The 16782-nt window shown below is 44.7% G+C and overlaps 1 protein-coding gene across 5 annotated transcripts in view; it reads right to left on the reverse strand.

Annotated features, from left to right (window-relative positions):
• LOC147102311 (uncharacterized) overlaps positions 1-16782 on the reverse strand; it is a 70699-nt gene that overhangs the window by 642 nt on the left and 53275 nt on the right. For 2 of the 5 annotated variants that reach the window (XM_085964734.1, XM_085964732.1), the window contains exons 16-21: positions 16207-16303; positions 14013-14195; positions 7147-7330; positions 6074-6190; positions 3751-3875; positions 305-371 (exon numbers count right to left, since the gene is read on the reverse strand). In XM_085964734.1, the coding sequence (XP_085820860.1) occupies positions 305-371; positions 3751-3875; positions 6074-6190; positions 7147-7330; positions 14013-14195; positions 16207-16303 (773 nt within the window). The remainder of the gene's footprint in view (positions 1-304; positions 372-3750; positions 3876-6073; positions 6191-7146; positions 7331-14012; positions 14196-16206; positions 16304-16782) is intronic. The other 3 variants (XM_085964736.1, XM_085964735.1, XM_085964733.1) reach the window with 3 other exon arrangements.

A 16782-nucleotide genomic window follows, 5' to 3' on the forward strand; every position in this document is an offset into this window, starting at 1 on the left:
TGGGTTGTGTTTGGTGAATAACTATTGTGTGCAGACCTTTAAATCTGAACAGTAAGGGCTAATGCGCTATGGGTGTAGAAACCTATCTTTCTGTAATGGCAGATTTACAATAACTGAGTTGGAGAGGTTCAACTGTGACAAACTTGCATTTCAACATGTGCAGACACCTTCACCCGCTAATGAAAGCCAAAAAGATAAAAGAACGGAGATAAAAGGACACTGCTGGGGAAATTCCACTACATGCCATTCCATGAAACCACTTGTTGCTTCCTGACTTATGTGTCTTTTTGGCAGAAAGCCATACCTGTGAGGCTGGGTCCAGTTTACTCTTGGGCTCTGGTTTCTATTGGAATTCTCCTCACTCACCGTACCTGCAGATGTAGGGAATAAACAGCAGTTGGTAAAGCTGCACGCTGGAAGTTGCACAGCTTCTGGGCTTGTGCATAGTTCAAACTGAATGTGGCTGCTGGTGAGGGTGATTTGAACCGAATTTGATCAACTCTCTTTCTCCCCCCGCCCCCCCCCCCCCCCCCCCCCCAAAGGTGCGCGGCCGTGCATCAATCAGGAGGTTCCACGCAGGCTGTTCACAAGCTGTTGCGCAGCAAATTTAAAGGGTCTGCACAAAAAAAATTAGAGGGAACATTGCTCCCCCACCTCCCAAATATTTAGGACAGTTTAAAAGCAAAATCCATTCACCTCAATTCCACTGGATGTATTGATGAAGATTACAAGGTGTAATTTTTTCTTTGGTGGTGGGGGATTGGGGGAGGTTTATTAAACACATGGGGTGGTCTTGGGAAGTTGTGAGCAATTAGGAGGTTTATGGTCCGGTCCACCACCTGAATAGGAGTTAAAACCCATCACACGGGCACACCACACCGGAGACTGCTATTTTGATTCCAAAATGCTATTTTTCAGATACGGTATTTGTTTAGAAAATTTGGAACACTTCAGTAAACTGTCCCACGACCGTCACTAGCATAGAAGTATACTTATTTTCACAGTTTAGGGGCCACGAGTGTTGTACCAAGTTTCCCCATAAAAGGTTTTCTACAGGTTAAACCTTTTCTACTTCAGAGAAGAGATGGGATTTGGTCTTCTGTATTTATCGTACTGATTTGTGGAACATAACATAAGAAATAGGAGCAGGAGTAGGCCAATCGGCCCCTTGAGCCTGCTCCGCCATTCAATAAGATCATGGCTGATCTGATCCTAACAGCCAATCTACTATCACAGAACCATCTCCTGAATCTAACAGAATTAGACACACGAAATAGGAGCAGGATCAGGCTACACGGCCCCTGGGCCCGCTCCGCTACCCACAGGGCCATGTCCGATCCGAACCTAGACTCCTGTCCAAATTCCTGCCCGCTCCCCGTAACCCTTAATTCCCTTCTAGGAAACTCTATTTCTGTTTTAAATTTATGTAATGTAGCTTCTACAGCTTTTTGGGGCAGCATATTCCATGGACCTACCACCCTCTGAGTGAAGTAGTTCCTCCTCATCTCAGTTTTGAAAGAGCAGCCCCTTATTCTAAGACTATGCCCCCTAGTTCTAGTTTCACCCATCATCGGGAACATCCTCCCCGCATCCACCCGATCCAACCCCTTCACAATCTTGTATGTTTCAATAAGATCGCCTCTCATTCTTCTGAACTCCAATGAGTAGAGTCCCAATCTACTCAACCTCTCCTCATATGTCCATCCCCTCATCCCCGGGATTAACCGAGTGAACCTTCTTTGTACTGACTCGAGAGCAAGTCTGTCCTTTCTTAAGTATGGACACCAAAACTGTACGCAGTATTCCAGGTGCGGTCTCACCAATACCTTGTACAACTGAAGCAATACCTCCCTATTTTTATATTCTATCCCCCTAGCAATGAAAGCCAACATTCCATTGGCCTTCTTAATCACTTGCTGCACCTGCATACTAACCTTTTGAGTTTCGTGCACCAGGACCCCCAGATCCCTTTGTACTTCAGTACTTTCCAGTTTCTTGCCATTAAGATAATAACTTGCTCTACGATTTTTCCAGTATTGTATTCCATCTGCCAAATCTCTGCCCACTTACTTAGCCTGTCTATGTCCCCTTGCAGGTTTTTTATGTCCTCACTCACTACTTTCCCTCCCATCTTAGCATCATCTGCAAACTTTGATATGTTACACTCGGTCCCCTCCTCCAAATCGTTAATATAGATTGTAAAGAGTTGGGGACCCAGCACTGACCCCTGCGGAACACCACTAGTTACTGATTGCCAGTCTGAGAATGAACCATTTATCCCAACTCTCTGCCTTCTGTTAGATAGCCAATCCTCTATCCATGCCAGAATATTACCCCCAATCCTGTGATTTTTTTTAACTTAAGCAATAATCTTTTGTGTGGCACCTTGTCAAATGCCTTTTGGAAGTCTAAATACACTACGTCCACTGGTTCCCCTTTATCCACCCTATATGTTACTTCCTCAAAGAACTCCAGCAAATTTGTCAAACATGACTTCCCCTTCATAAAACCATGCTGACTTTGTCCTATTAAATTATGATTATCCAAATGTCCTGTTACTGTCTCCTTAATAATGAACTCCAAAATTTTACCTACCACAGATGTTAGGCTTTTTAAATAAGGGTGTTACATTAGCAGTTTTCCAGTCTGCCGGGACCTTTGCTGAGTCCAGAGAGTTTTGGAAAATTATTACCAATGCATCCACAATCCCTACCGCCACTTCCTTCAAGACCCTAGGATGTAAGCCATCAGGTCCAGGTGATTTATCCGCCTTGAGTCCCGTTATTTTACCGAGTACCACTTCCTTAGTGATTTTGATCGTGTTTAGCTCCTCCCCCCCCCTTTAGCCCCCTGTTTGTCCAGTGTTGGGATATTCTTAGTGTCTTCTACTGTAAAGACTGATATAAAATATTCATTCAGTGTTTTTGCCATCTCCATATTTCCCACCATTAATTTCCCGGTCTCATCCTCTAAGGGACCAACATTTACTTTAGCCACCCTTTTTCTTTTTATATAACTATAACAACTCTTACTATCTGTTTTTATATTTTTTGCTAATTTACTTTCATAATCTATCTTCCCTTTCTTAATCAATCTTTTTGTTATTTTTTGCTGTCTTTTAAAGTTTTCCCAATCCTCTATCCTCCCACTAGATTTGGCTACCTTATACGCCCTTGTTTTTAGTCGAATACTATCCTTAATTTCTTTACTTAGCCACGGATGGCTGTCTTTTCTTTTACACCCTTTTCTTCTCAGTGGAATATATATTTTTTGGAAGTTGTAAAATAACTCCTTAAATGTACACCACTGATCATGTATCGTCTTACCCTTTAATCTATTTTCCCAATCCACTCTACTCAATTCCGCTCTCATACCTTCATAGTCTCCTTTATTCAAGCTTAGCACGCTTGTTTGAGATCCAACCTTCTCACCCTCTAATTGAATATGGAATTCAACCATGTTATGGTCACTCATTCCAAGGGGATCCTTTACTCGGACATTTTTAATTAATTTTGCAATAAATATGGGTTAGCTACCAGTAATGTTAAAAACAAATTCCCATAAGTATCCTGCCATAAAATTGATTTGTATTTGTGTTGCGGTCGCCTTGGTTTACAAATCCAGCAACGTCTTCGTTTGACAACGCCTTTTTTAATTAAAAAAAATCTAGTCTCTCCAGTTACTTAATTCTTAGAAAATAATTGTGATCACAATTGGGAGTCTCCCAACTCTGTTCTTTTAATTTCTTACTTGCAGGAGTAATCGAAGCACCGGTTCCTAATGTTTTGCTTTCCGAGGCTCCCTTCGCTTCTCCCTGTGCAGTCGCAATATTGGTTTGTTTTCCACTGACTGCGCATTCTTCTTTCTGTGACTGCCTGTCAACACAGACAGTAACACATAATCTTACTAGAAACATCTAATGTGCTGGGTACCATTCACAGATGTAGACTGTAATCAAAATAAATCTAAATGCTGACTAAGCTGGATTAATTATGTAAATCAGTAATGTAAAACCCAAAATCGGTTTAACACTTGGTGCTATTAAGTAATCTGTGCCAATTCCTATTACACACCTATTGCTCACTGACTCCCTATTCCGCTACTGCTTAATCTTCAAATCTCTACATTCTACCTCTGCAATCTTTTCTAGCCTTCTGTCCTATCATGCATCCTCTGCTCTTTTGACTCTACCCTATTGCCCACCCATCACCCTTCAGTCCTCATGCCCCTGAACTTTAGGACTTAAACTTGACCTGCGTCACAATTCTACTGCACCAGCCTTAAGGGACCTTACAGACCTGAATGCAGGTATGATTGTAAACTTGCCTTGGAGGAAGTGTAACAAAGGTTCACCAGACTGGTTCCTGGGATGGGGGATGGGGGGGGTGGTGGGTGGGGTTGGATTGTCCTATATTCTCTAGAGTTTAGAAGAATGAGGGGCAATCTCATTGGAACATATAAAATTCTTAAAGGGCTTGACAGGGTAGATGCTGGGAGGATGTTTCCCCTGGCTGGGGAGTCTAGAACTTGGGGTCACAGTCTCAGATTAAGGAGTTGGCCATTTAGGACTGAAGAGAAATTTCTTCACTCAACGAGTTGTGAATCTTTGGAATTCTCTACCCTAGAGAGCTGTGGATGCTCAGTTGTTGAGTATATTCAAGACTGCGATTGATAGATTCTTGGATACTATGGGGAGAGTGCGGGAAAGTAGAGTTGAGGTCGAAGATCAGCCATGATCTTATTGAATGGCGGAGCAGGCTCGAATGGCCAACTCCTGCTCCTATTTCTTATGTTCTTATTAACATAGAAACATAGAAGATAGGAGCAGGAGTAGGCCATTCGGCCCCTTGAGCCTGTTCCGCCATTCACTGCGATCATGGCTGATCATCCAAATTCAGTAACCTGTCCCTGCTTTCTCCCCATATCCCTTGATCCCTTTAGCCTTAAGAAATATATCCAACTCCTTCTTGAATATATTTAATGAATTGGCCTCTACTGCATTCTGTGGTAGAGAATTCCACAGGTTCACCACTCTCTGGGTGAAGAAATTCCTCCTCATCACAGAAACCCCCACAGTGCAGATAGAGGCCATTTCGGCCCATCGAGCCTGCACCGACACATATCCCACCCGATCCCCTACACCAACACATATCCCACCCTATCCCCGTAACCCCACGTATTTAATCCCCCTAACACTAAGGGTCAATTTATCATAGCCAATCATCCTAACCCGCACATCTTTGGACTGTGGGAGGAAACCGGAGCACCCGGAGGAAACCCACGCAAACGGGGAGAATGTGCAAACTCCACACAGTCACCCGAGGCCGGATTTGAACCCGGGTCCCTGGCGCTGTGAGGCAACAGTGCTAACCACTATGCCACTGTGCCATCTCTGTCCTAAATGGCTTACCCCCTGTGACCCCTGGTTCTGGATTCCCCGACCATCGGGAACATCCTTCCTGCATCTAGTCTGTCTAGTCCTGATAGAATTTTAGAAGTTTCAATGAGATCCCCTCTCATTCTTCTAAACTCCAGCGAGTACAAGCCCAATCGACCCAATCTCTCCCCATACGTCATTCCTGCCATCCCAGGTATCAGCCTGGTGAATCTTCGCTGCATCCTTCCATGGCAAGAACATCCTTCCTCAGATAAGGCGACCAAAACTGCACACAATACTCAAGGTGTGGTCTCACTAAGGCCCTGTACAACTGCAGCAAGACATCCTTGTTCCTGTATTCAAGCCCTCTCGCTACGAAGGCCATTATTAGACTCTTGTACAACCAACCTGGGCCCGAATCGCTGGTTCAGGAACAATCAAGCCTATAGATGGTCAGGGTGTATCTTGTTTTACACACTGCCCGATCTACTTTTCTATTGATGGCGCCTGTTTTGTGCTAGCACCCAAGATTAATTTCTATCCTGTTGTAACCTCAGACTATATTGTTCCTGTTTATGCAGAACAATAATGAAGGGAGCCATTAGAACTCCACTCACCCCATCACAGCCTGCAAATGGGGGTAATTAACAATTCACATGTTCCGTAAATGGACGCCTCTATAGCAGCTGCTCTAACCTCAAGGCTTCTCCTCTGAGTGCATCGTTCCTATTAGTCCACATCTTGGTTATTTCTCCCTTTGGCTGATCTTGAGATTCCAACATCTCTAGAACACTATCCAGCGTGGAATGAGCTCTAAAGAAAAGCACAACTTTCATTCAAGATTGTTTATTGCTTTTGAATTTTGTAACTCTCAGTGCTTGGGGCCAGTGCTACTTGATTGGGAAAATCCCATCAAAATTTTCTTCTTCAAAAAAAATTAAATGAATTTAGTGGGTAATTGGAGGTGCCAGCAAAGTTCCGATTCAGCCACACCGATGGGTTGAAAATCTCTGCCAACTATAAAAGGTTTTAGTGGAATGGATTTGGGCAAACTGCCAGCTCCCGCTGTGATCTGGCACAATGTGACAAAGTGCGGACTTGTCAGAGATACCACAAGGACGGCTGGTATGGGAAGTGGAAAGTTCACACTTGTGTAATATATGGCACCCTCCTGAGATTGGGGTTAAGGCAGATTGCTGGGGCAGAACAGATTGAGATTTTACTCTGTTCTGCCCCATGACGCTATGAATTGCAGTGGGGGAGTGCTTGATGCTGACTCTGGGTGCGAGGTGTCCCATTTTCTACACTTCCATGCCTCACCTTCAGCACTCAGTCACCAAAAAAAAAATACAACTGTAAACAATGTAATTTTGAGAAAAGGACCCAGCCTCACAATTAGAGAAACTTTTTTTGGAAGTAAATTAACTGCGAAAAAGAGTCACATTTTAAAGAGTGAAAAGCGAATCCTAGAAAGGAATAAATTAGGCCTTTGGTAAGGTGACCTGGTCTGTAGGGTGGGAAAGAGCTGCAACAGAGATGATCAAAGAGGGGAGTAAATGCAGCAAAAGTACTTGCAAGCTGGCACGATTAATTGTTTCTCAGTCTTGCCAAAGTTGCAAAGAAGCTGAATTCCAGTTTGTGGGTGGTTGAATTTCCCAACCCTAATCAGGTTACATGAGATTATATACTGAGCAGTTTTATATATCAATATATAAAATCACTGATGGTCAGGAGTAACTTGCAGATGGAACCTTGTTTTTCTCCTCTACCTCTCGGTCTCTTCCATGGATTTCTGCATGCTGCACCTTTCCCCATCAGTGGGATGTTCCAACATGTCTTGGTTTGCTTCCCGCTGCCTCTCTGGCACAATCTTTTCCTCTTTCTGATCCTCTCCGGACTCCTGAACAATCCCTCCTGACGTTATCCCCTCTGGGATCTGATTTGCCATTACTCCTGAAAACAAGCCTGGTTTTAGGATGTTCCGATGAACGTGCAATTGGTTATATATTAAAAATAAGGACTCATTAAGTGGGAAACACTTGCTTTTAACTCTTACATATCTGGGGGTTTATTCCGTTGCAAATAACTGTCGAAGAAATGATTTTTGAAAAATGCAAATGTTAGAAATTGGAAATTAAAACACACAATACTGGAAATACACTGCAAGTCCATCAGCATCTGCAAAGAGAACAAATTGCATTTCATTCATAGAAACATAGAAGATAGGAGCAGGAGTAGGCCATTCGGCCCCTCGAGCCTGCTCCGCCATTCACTGCGATCATGGCTGATCATCCAAATTCAGTAACCTGTCCCTGCTTTCTCCCCATATCCCTTGATCCCTTTAGCCTTAAGAAATATATCCAACTCCTTCTTGAATATATTTAATGAATTGGCCTCTACTGCCTTCTGTGGTAGAGAATTCCACAGGTTCACCACTCCCTGGGTGAAGAAATTCCTCCTTATCTCTGTCCTAAATGGCTTACCCCTTATCCTTAGACTGTGACCCCTGGTTCTGGACTCCCTGACCATCGGGAACATCCTTCCTGCATCTAGTCTGTCTAGTCCTGTTAGAATTTTATAAGTTTCAATGAGATCCCCTCTCATTCTTCTAAACTCCAGCGAGTACAAGCCCAATCGACCCAATCTCTCCTCATACATCATTCCTGCCATCTCAGGTATCAGCCTGGCGAATCTTCGCTGCACTCCTTCCATGGCAAGAACATCCTTCCTTAGATAAGGCAACCAAAATTGCACACAATACTCAAGATGTGGTCTCACCAAGGCCCTGTACAACTGCAGCAAGACATCCTTGTTCCTGCACTCAAACCCTCTCGCTACGAAGGCCAACATACCATTTGCCTTCTTAACCGCCTGCTGCACCTGCATGCTTACCTTCAGCGACTGGTGCACAAGAACGCCCAGGTCTCGTTGCACTTCCCCTTCTCCCAATCTATTGCCATTCAGATAATAATCTGCCTTCTTGTTTTTGACACCAAAGTGGATAACCTTGCATTTATCCACGTTATATTGCATCTGCCATGCTTCTGCCCAATCACCCAAACTGTCCAAATCATACTGGAGTTTCTCAGCATCCTCCTCACAGCACACACGCCCACCCAGCTTTGTGTCATCTGCAAACTTGGAGATATTACATCTAGTTCCCTCGTCCAGATCATTAATATATATTGTGAATAGCTGGGGTCCAAGGACCGATCCCTGCGGTACCCCACTAGTCACTGCCTGCCACACGGAAAAAGAGCCGTTTATTCCAACTCTTTGCTTTCTGTCTGCCAACCAGTTCTCTATCCAAGTCAATACCTTGCCCCCAATCCCATGTGCCTTAACTTTACACGCTAATCTCTTATGCGGGACCTTATCGAAAGCCTTTTGAAAGTCCAAATATACCACATCCACTGGTTCTCCCTTATCTATTTTACCAGTTACATCCTCAAAAAATTCCAGTAGATTAGTCAAGCACGATTTACCTTTTGACTTTGTCCGATCCGGTCACTGTTTTCTAAGTGCTCTGCTATTACATCTTTTGTAATGGACTCTAGCATTTTCCCCACTACCGATGTCAGGCTTACCGGTCTGTAATTCCCCGTTTTCTCTCTACCACCTTTTTTGAACAGTGGGGTAACATTAGCTACCCGTCAATTCATGGGTACTGTTCCAGAGTCTATCGAGTTTTGGAAGATGACCAGCAATGCATCTACTATTTCTAGGCCACTTCCTTAAGTACCCTAGGATGTAGATTATCAGGCCCTGGGGATTTGTCGGCCTTCAATCCCGTCAATTTCTCTAACACCATTTCCCTACAAATACTGATTTCTATCAGTTCCTCCCTTTCATTAGACTCTATGTTCCCCGACATCTCTGGGAGGTTTTTTGTGTCCTCCTTTGTGAAGACAGAGCCAAAGTATGTATTTAATTGGTCTGCCATTTCTTTGTTCCCCATTATAAATTCCCCTGATTCTGACTGCAAGGGACCTACGCTTAACTTCACCAATCTTTTTCTCTTCACATATCTATAAAAGCTTTTACAGTCAGTTTTTATGTTCCATGCAAGCTTACTCTCATACTCTATTTTCCCCCTCTTAATTAATCCCTTTGTCCTCCTTTGTTGAATCCTAAACTGCTCCCAATCCTCAGGTTTACTGCTTTCTCTGGCCAATTTATATGTCCTCTCCTTGGATCTTATGCTATCCCTAATTTCCCTTGTTAGCCACGGTTGAGTCACCTTTTTTGTTTTATTTTTATGCCAAACTGGGATGAACAAATTCTGTAGTTCATCCATGCAATCTTTGAATGTTTGCCATTGCCTATCCACCGTCAACCCTTTGAGTGACATTCCCCAATCAATCCTACCCAACTCACGCCTCATACCATCGTAGTTTCCTTTATTTAAATTCAGGACCCTAGTCTCTGAGTCAACTACTTCACTCTCCATCTTAATGAAGAATTCTATCATATTATGATCGCTCCGACCCAAGGGGCCTCGCACAACAAGATTGCTAATTAATCCTTTCTCGTTACATAATACCCAGTCTAAGATGGCCTGATCTCTCGTTGGTTCCTCAACATATTGGTCCAGGAAACCATCCCGTAAACACTTTGGACCTTTAACATAGCAAAATATCCCCAGGAGCTTCACGGGGTGTCAGAAACCAAGCAGGAGACTGGGTGAAGAGTGGGGAGGGAACTGGAGGTGTGGTGGAAGAGGTAGGTTTTGAGTATATGTTTTAAGGGAGACTTTTATTAAGATGAAGAGATTTAAGAAAGGTCGTTCAAGTGTGGGCATAAGTGCTGGCTCTGCCATCAGAGGAAGGTAGTGCTGCACAGCAGACAGTGTGAGCAGGGATGTAGGACTGGAAGAGGTTAAAGGTAGAGTGGAATGTAGCCATGGAGGGATCTGTAAATGGGGACAATGATTATGATTCTCATCCATGCTTTTGTTACGTTCAGCTTCGACTATGCCAATGCTCTCCTGGCCGGCCGGCCTCCCATTTTCCAAGTTTCCATTAAACTTCAGTGCATCCAAAACTCTGCTGCCTGTGTCCTAATTTGCACCAAGTCCCGTTCACCTATCACTCCTGTGCTCGCTGACCTACATTGTCTCCCATTCTACCAACGCCTCAAATTTAAAATTCTCATCCATGTATTCAAATCCCTCCATGGCCTTGCCCCACCCTATCTCTAATCTCCTCCAGCTCTACAACCCTCTGAGATCTCTGCGCTCCTCCAACTCTGGCCTCTTGTGCATCCTACACTTCCTTCGCCCCACCACTGGCAGCCGCACCTTCAGCCATCTAGACCCTAAGCTCTGGAATTCCCTCCCTAAGCCTCTTCGCGCCTCTCTCCTCCTTTAAGGCGCTCCTTAAAACCTACCTCTTTGAATAAGCTTTTAGTCACATCTCCTAATAATCTCCTTGTTCTTGGTATCCATTTCTGTTGGAGTGCACCCATTTGAAGGAACTTGGGTTTTTCTACATTAAAGGCGCTATATAAATGCAAGTTGGGTGAGTGATGGACGGAAGTTCTGTCCTGTTGCACCTCCACAGGCGGATCAGTGCAGTGGAATATCTACCTCATTATCTTTACCATCTCGAGACAGTGTGTCACTGATTAGCAGCACTTTTCTTTAGTAAATCTTGAAAGCTGAAATAATGTTTTTTTACCTAAAATATATTTGTAAATACTGTATTTAGCATTTGTATATTTTAATGTGCGTGTTGCAAACACTTGCAGTACCACCAAATGCCTTGTGGTGGCAGTCTTGGCCTTTCCTTTTGCCGGCGGTTCTCTAATAGAACCTTGGGACCAGACTTTCTGCACAAAGAGCAGGGAGAATTTGGGGTTTTATAATGTCAAAATCTGGAAAGAATTCGTTTTCACCGATCTATCAACCTGAAAAATCTGGAACTTCCTAGTGGAAAATGAGTTCAAAAACATGACTTTAATAATTCCCCAAGTTACTCTGGATTAATTTACTTTACACCCACCCCATAAAAAATGGCAGTATCTAGAACTGAGATCAAATGTGCACAATGTGCATTTTCCAGTCCATTCAAACTTGCCCTCCACTACTGCAGCAACAAAGGAAACCTGTTTGTGTTGGTTTAGTGGAAGGTGTCTGTTTCAGTTAAGAGGTGATCTGATTAAGGTGTTCAAAGTAAATTGAACAAATTGGGACAAACTATTTCCACTGGTCAGTCAGTTGGTAAAAGGGCATAAATTTAAGATCATCACAAATAGAACAAAGGGAGAGGTTAAGAGTTTTATTTTACACAGAGGATTGTTAGGACAGGGGGATTCACAGGGTAGATGCTGAGAGGCTGTTCCCAATGGCTGGAGAGTCTAGAACTAGGAGGCATAGGGCTCGAATTTCCAAGCCCCGAGGAGGCGGGTTTGGAGGCAGGAGTGGTGGGAAAATTGCAGAATCGGGGGGCAGGAACCCATCCCGCCCCCAACCCGCCTCCGTGCCAATGACCCAGGAGGCGGGTACCCGACCTGTGCTGGGAGCCGCCTCCCCGAGGCGGGAAGGGGATTAGTGTTAATTAACTGCCTGTTAACAGGTAGTAGTTAACAGGCAGTTTTTTGCCTAATCCCTATTTTTAGCCCTGAAGTGTGGATTTCACGACGGCTCCGAACCGCGCCAAGTTAGCGAGGCGGACCGTCGGTCTGAAGGGATTGGAGGGGTCAAGATGTCCGTTGTGCAGTTGAGTGATGGGTGCATGTGTGCAGAGGTAAGTATGTGAGGTAAGTGTAAAGTGTTTTAATAAGTTTTACTTACCTTTACTTTCTCCTGCAGGCTTCCTCCCTTCAGTTCTCGGGAGTCCCTCAGTTCATCGGCACAGAAAGCAGAATGGCCGCTGAACTGTCAAAAGCTTTCTGTGCCGGTGAACTGAGGGACTGAAGGGAGGAAGCTTTCTGGTCTGGAGAGCTCTCTAACTGACTCTGAGTAGAAGGACTCAAGTTAGATGACAGATTGTCAGTGTTTGACAGCTTCACAGAGCTGTCAAACGCTGATTTTTCATCTGTCAAAAGCTCTTGACAGATGAAATGTCAATCACTGACGTCACCAGTAACCAGGTGTCCCTTAATTGGCCTGCTGAGCCCGCTGGGCGGGCTTAACAAGGTCAATCAAGGGAAAATAGCGTGGGTTGGCCACAAGTCCATGGAGGCGGGACTACAACCCAAAAAGTGGGAGTCCCGCCTCCAAAAGCTCGCCATTGACAAAGTCCAGCCCATAGTCTCAGGATAAGGGGTTGGCCATTGAGGACTGAGATGAGGAGGAATTTCTTCACTCAGAGGGTTGTGAATCTTTGGAATTCTCTAACCCAAAGGGTTGTGGATGCTAAGTCGTTGAGTATATTCAAGGCTGAGATCAATAGATTTTTGATTTCTAGAGGAATTAAGGGATATGGGGATCGGGCGGGAAAGTGGAGTTGAGGTCGATGATCAGCCACGATCTTATTGAATGGCGGAGCAGCCTCGAGGGGCCGTATGGCCGACTCCTGCTTCTAATTCTTATGTTCTTATGAATGTTCAACCAGAAACAGTGGTGAAAGCAAAATCCATAATAGCTTTTAAAAGGGAAGTGGATAAATATTTGAGAATGAAAAATTTTAAAGGATATGGGGTAAAGGCAAGAGGATGGAACTAAATGGATAACTCTCACCTGTGTCATAAAATTAAAATTTTTTGCGGCTGTTTTGTAGTTTATATTCACCGCTGTGCTTGGTTCATGAATTCCAGGTGGTGTGTGGGATCCAGTTTCTGGGTATGTCCCTTTGCAGCCCATGGGAGGCCCTTTCTTTGGTCTTACACTGACTTCAATATCTGAACTTTGGATCTGGAGAACAGAATTCCAGAAGCTGAGGTTTGAGGGGGTTTCCCCCTCCCTCCCCTACAGGTGTCACCGCGTGCTGGGGTGGATGGGCACCAGTCACCCTCCAATACCTCAGCATATGGCCATTCTTCCTGTGTGAACCTAGACAGTGAATGTCACAAGGCTATTCGACTGCAGAGGGCATCAGCAGCCGAGCCAATCCTTCCCACTTCCAATGTCTGCGCATGCAGTAGAAGTCAACGGATAGGAATCAGGACAGGAGTCCTGGTGCAGAGACTGATTACAGCGCCGCCACTGTCTCCCGGGCCGAGATCAGCAAACTCAGAACATACTAGTGATCCAGCCCGTGACCTGCCTGATCTGTGCAACTCTGAACCACAATGCAGTTTTTATTTATTTATTCTCGGGATGTAGGATTAAGTAGGGAGTTCCAGGATTTTGACCCAGCGTCGATGAAGGAATGGCAATATATGTCTAAGTCAGGGTGGTGTGTGACTCGGAGGGGCACTTGGAGGGAGTGGTGTTCCTATACGCCTGCTGCCCTCGTCCTTCTAGGTGATGGAGGTCGCGAGTTTGGACAGCGTTGCCGAAGAAGCCTTGGCGACTTGCTGCAGTACATCAACTTTAGATGGTACACACTGCAGCCACGGTGCGTCAGTGGTGGAGGGAGTGAATGTTTAAGCCAGTGGATGGGGTGCCAATCCAGCAGGCTGCATTGTGTTCACTTACCAATTGAACCATGACTGATGTGTTTAAACTGAAGAAAGTTTTCACAGTGCTTACCTTGATTCTGCTTGCTCTTGTCCATCATTCCAGTCATTCCATCTGCCTCTTCACCAGCTTTGCTGACAAACGCAGAGCCCTGGCCGCCACTGCCACACGCTGCGACGGTAATAACCTGCCCACCAGGCAGTGTGTCACTGGTGGTCCCGGGCTCTGACAACTTCACCACTGCCTCACCCGGGCCTGCAATAGCGTTTATATAAAAAAAACGATTCTGGAACATTTTTGAGTCTTTTGCCAGAGGCTTCCTGGAGAGATTTCTGTTTAGAGAATGTGCTGAAAGGTAACCCTGTGTACAGGGTAGCCGTGGTCATTCTGCACTAAAAGCAGGGCTGTAACCAGACTACAATTTTGCCGTTATTTAGAGCACGTGTCAGCTAAAACCTTGGCGGAGGTGGGGGCGGGGTGAAATTCAACTTCGGTGGGGGCGCAAAACAGACTGTAGGGATCGGCTGCCCGTGAAACATCCCGCCCCATCATCCTGTTCATTGACGTCACTGGAAAGGAAAATCAGACGGGGTGTTTAAAGGGCGGCTGATCCACTACCTCCTGTTTTGTACCCCCGCCAGAGTTAAACTTAACCCCCTATGATAGAATAAGTTGTTTGTGAGCATCTGTTAACTGGGCTCTGCTGCATCATTCAAATATACATTTCAAGATAAATATAGAGCACTTTTGCTAAAGTATGTACAAATTAAAGAATGCATATAGCGTTGTAAATACTATCGGTTATAAATGTCCTAAAGTATTACTGCAACTTTGCACTTCCATAAAAAGGAAGGAAAGTCTCTGAGGAAGCACCTTCTGTTCAAAATATTCCACTGCCCTGGCCTGAACTAAATATATATATTTGTTAACTGTCAGGAAATATTGTTATCGCAGCAACCTCACAGATCCCCCTCCCCCTGCACCGCTTCCCTCTCCAGTGATGGAAGTTGCCAGATGGGGCCCTTTGTGTTCTTGAGCGACTGTATTCACTGCACTGGGGGCCGGCACGTCAGACTGACCTGAAGTCCCCGGCCCTGACCCCAGCAGGACCTGGATACTACAGCGTATTTGGACCGTAAAGAACTTTTTTGGAATCGGGCGAATACAAATCAGCGACCAAGCTGCTTTATTGTCAGCTCCTGTTGCAGTAAAATGGAGTCACTCTGGGACACACGTGGCCCCTCCCTGAAACAAATGCCACAGAGACAAAGACTTGCAGTCAAATAGCAACTTAGCACTTGGCTCAGAAATGACTCAAAGTGCTGCATGTACGTTGAATTATTTTGATGTGCAGTGATGGTTGTTATGTCAGCCATTTTGCGCACAGCAAGGTCCAACAAACAGCATGAAGCAAATAACCAGTTCATCTGTTTTTGGTGGTGTGGGCTGAAAGAAGGACATTGACTAGGACAATAGGAGAATTTTCCCTGCTCTTCTCTGAATAGTGCCATGGGATCTTTAATGTCCAGCTGAACCAGTGGGGCAGGCAGACAGGGCCACAGTTCTGAAAGAAGCTCATCGACCGGAAACGTTAACTCTGTTTCTCTCTCCACAGATGCTGCCTGACCTGCTGAGCGTTTCCAGCATTTTTTGTTTTTACCACAGTTTAACATCTCACACAGAGTGCGTCAGAAATGCTGGGTCTCTGTGAGACTGCTCCTAGGACAGTATTTTCTGACATATATTTATTTTTAGGCAGTGATAAAGGAAGTGAAGTGAGAGCGAGTCGCTCCCGAGTCACTTGGGGTTTGGCGAGTAGGTTTACACTGGCTCTTCCAAACCCAACCCTGGTGTTGAAATCTGTTTCACTCATGCTGTTGCACCGACATGGACTAGATGGGCCGAATGGCCTCCTTCTGTGCCGTTATGACTCTATGACATCACGTTCCTTGTAGCTGACTGCTGGAGTACAGCAAAATACTCCAAATATTAATCAGCCATGATTCCAAATTGTAAACTGGTTTGACAGCAAGTTACTGAACTTTTACACCAGGTGTACAATGGGAACTGGAAGCTGCGCTGAGGAGCAAAGATGGTCCTACCTGCTCCAGTATGTGTTTACACTGCGCTCCGGAGTTACATCCACCGCTCTAGTGCGATCCATGGTGAAAACATTTCATTGCAATGCTAAACAGAAAGAACTCCCCCTCGACTTTCCTCCGTTTAATTGCTGAGACTAGATCATACTACTGAAAAAAGATTCTACCTGTCAGCTGAGCGGGGGAACTGGGAGGAGCTGCACACGACTTTCCGCTGACCGGTTCCGATGGGGCGTTAGCAACACCGAGCACCAATGGGGCAGTCTAAGATCAGAAGAAAAATGATTTTTTATTTGATAAAACTATACAGGTAATATGAAAACACTAACAGGCAATGTTATAGCTGAGGACTGTTCCTATATAATGAGACCAATAACAAACAGCTTGCATTTATATAGTGCCTTTAACGTAGGAAAACATCCCAAGCACGTCACAGGAGTGTAATAAGACAAAAAAGTGACACCAAGCCAAAGGAGACACTAGGACAAAGAGGTAACTTGTAGCGAGCAGCTAAAGCTCTCCTATGGAGACTGACTTGCAGTGATCTTTATGTAGACATGTCAGCTTCTAAACCAGTTGTGATCTCAATCATAGACTGAGACTAGAGTTAACTAGTCATTAATGAAAAATCCTTACTTCAGGTTTCACCACAATCATAGCATTGATTATAGAGAGAGAGAGAGAGACAAGGAAAGTTTTGCTGGAGAGAGAGAAGTTGTAGGCTAGAGGTGAGAGAATGAAGG

This window comes from Somniosus microcephalus, chromosome 22 (assembly GCF_052327205.1).
Source record: "Somniosus microcephalus isolate GS21.2 chromosome 22, FLI_Smic_1.0, whole genome shotgun sequence".
In the NCBI taxonomy this organism is placed as follows: domain Eukaryota; kingdom Metazoa; phylum Chordata; class Chondrichthyes; order Squaliformes; family Somniosidae; genus Somniosus; species Somniosus microcephalus.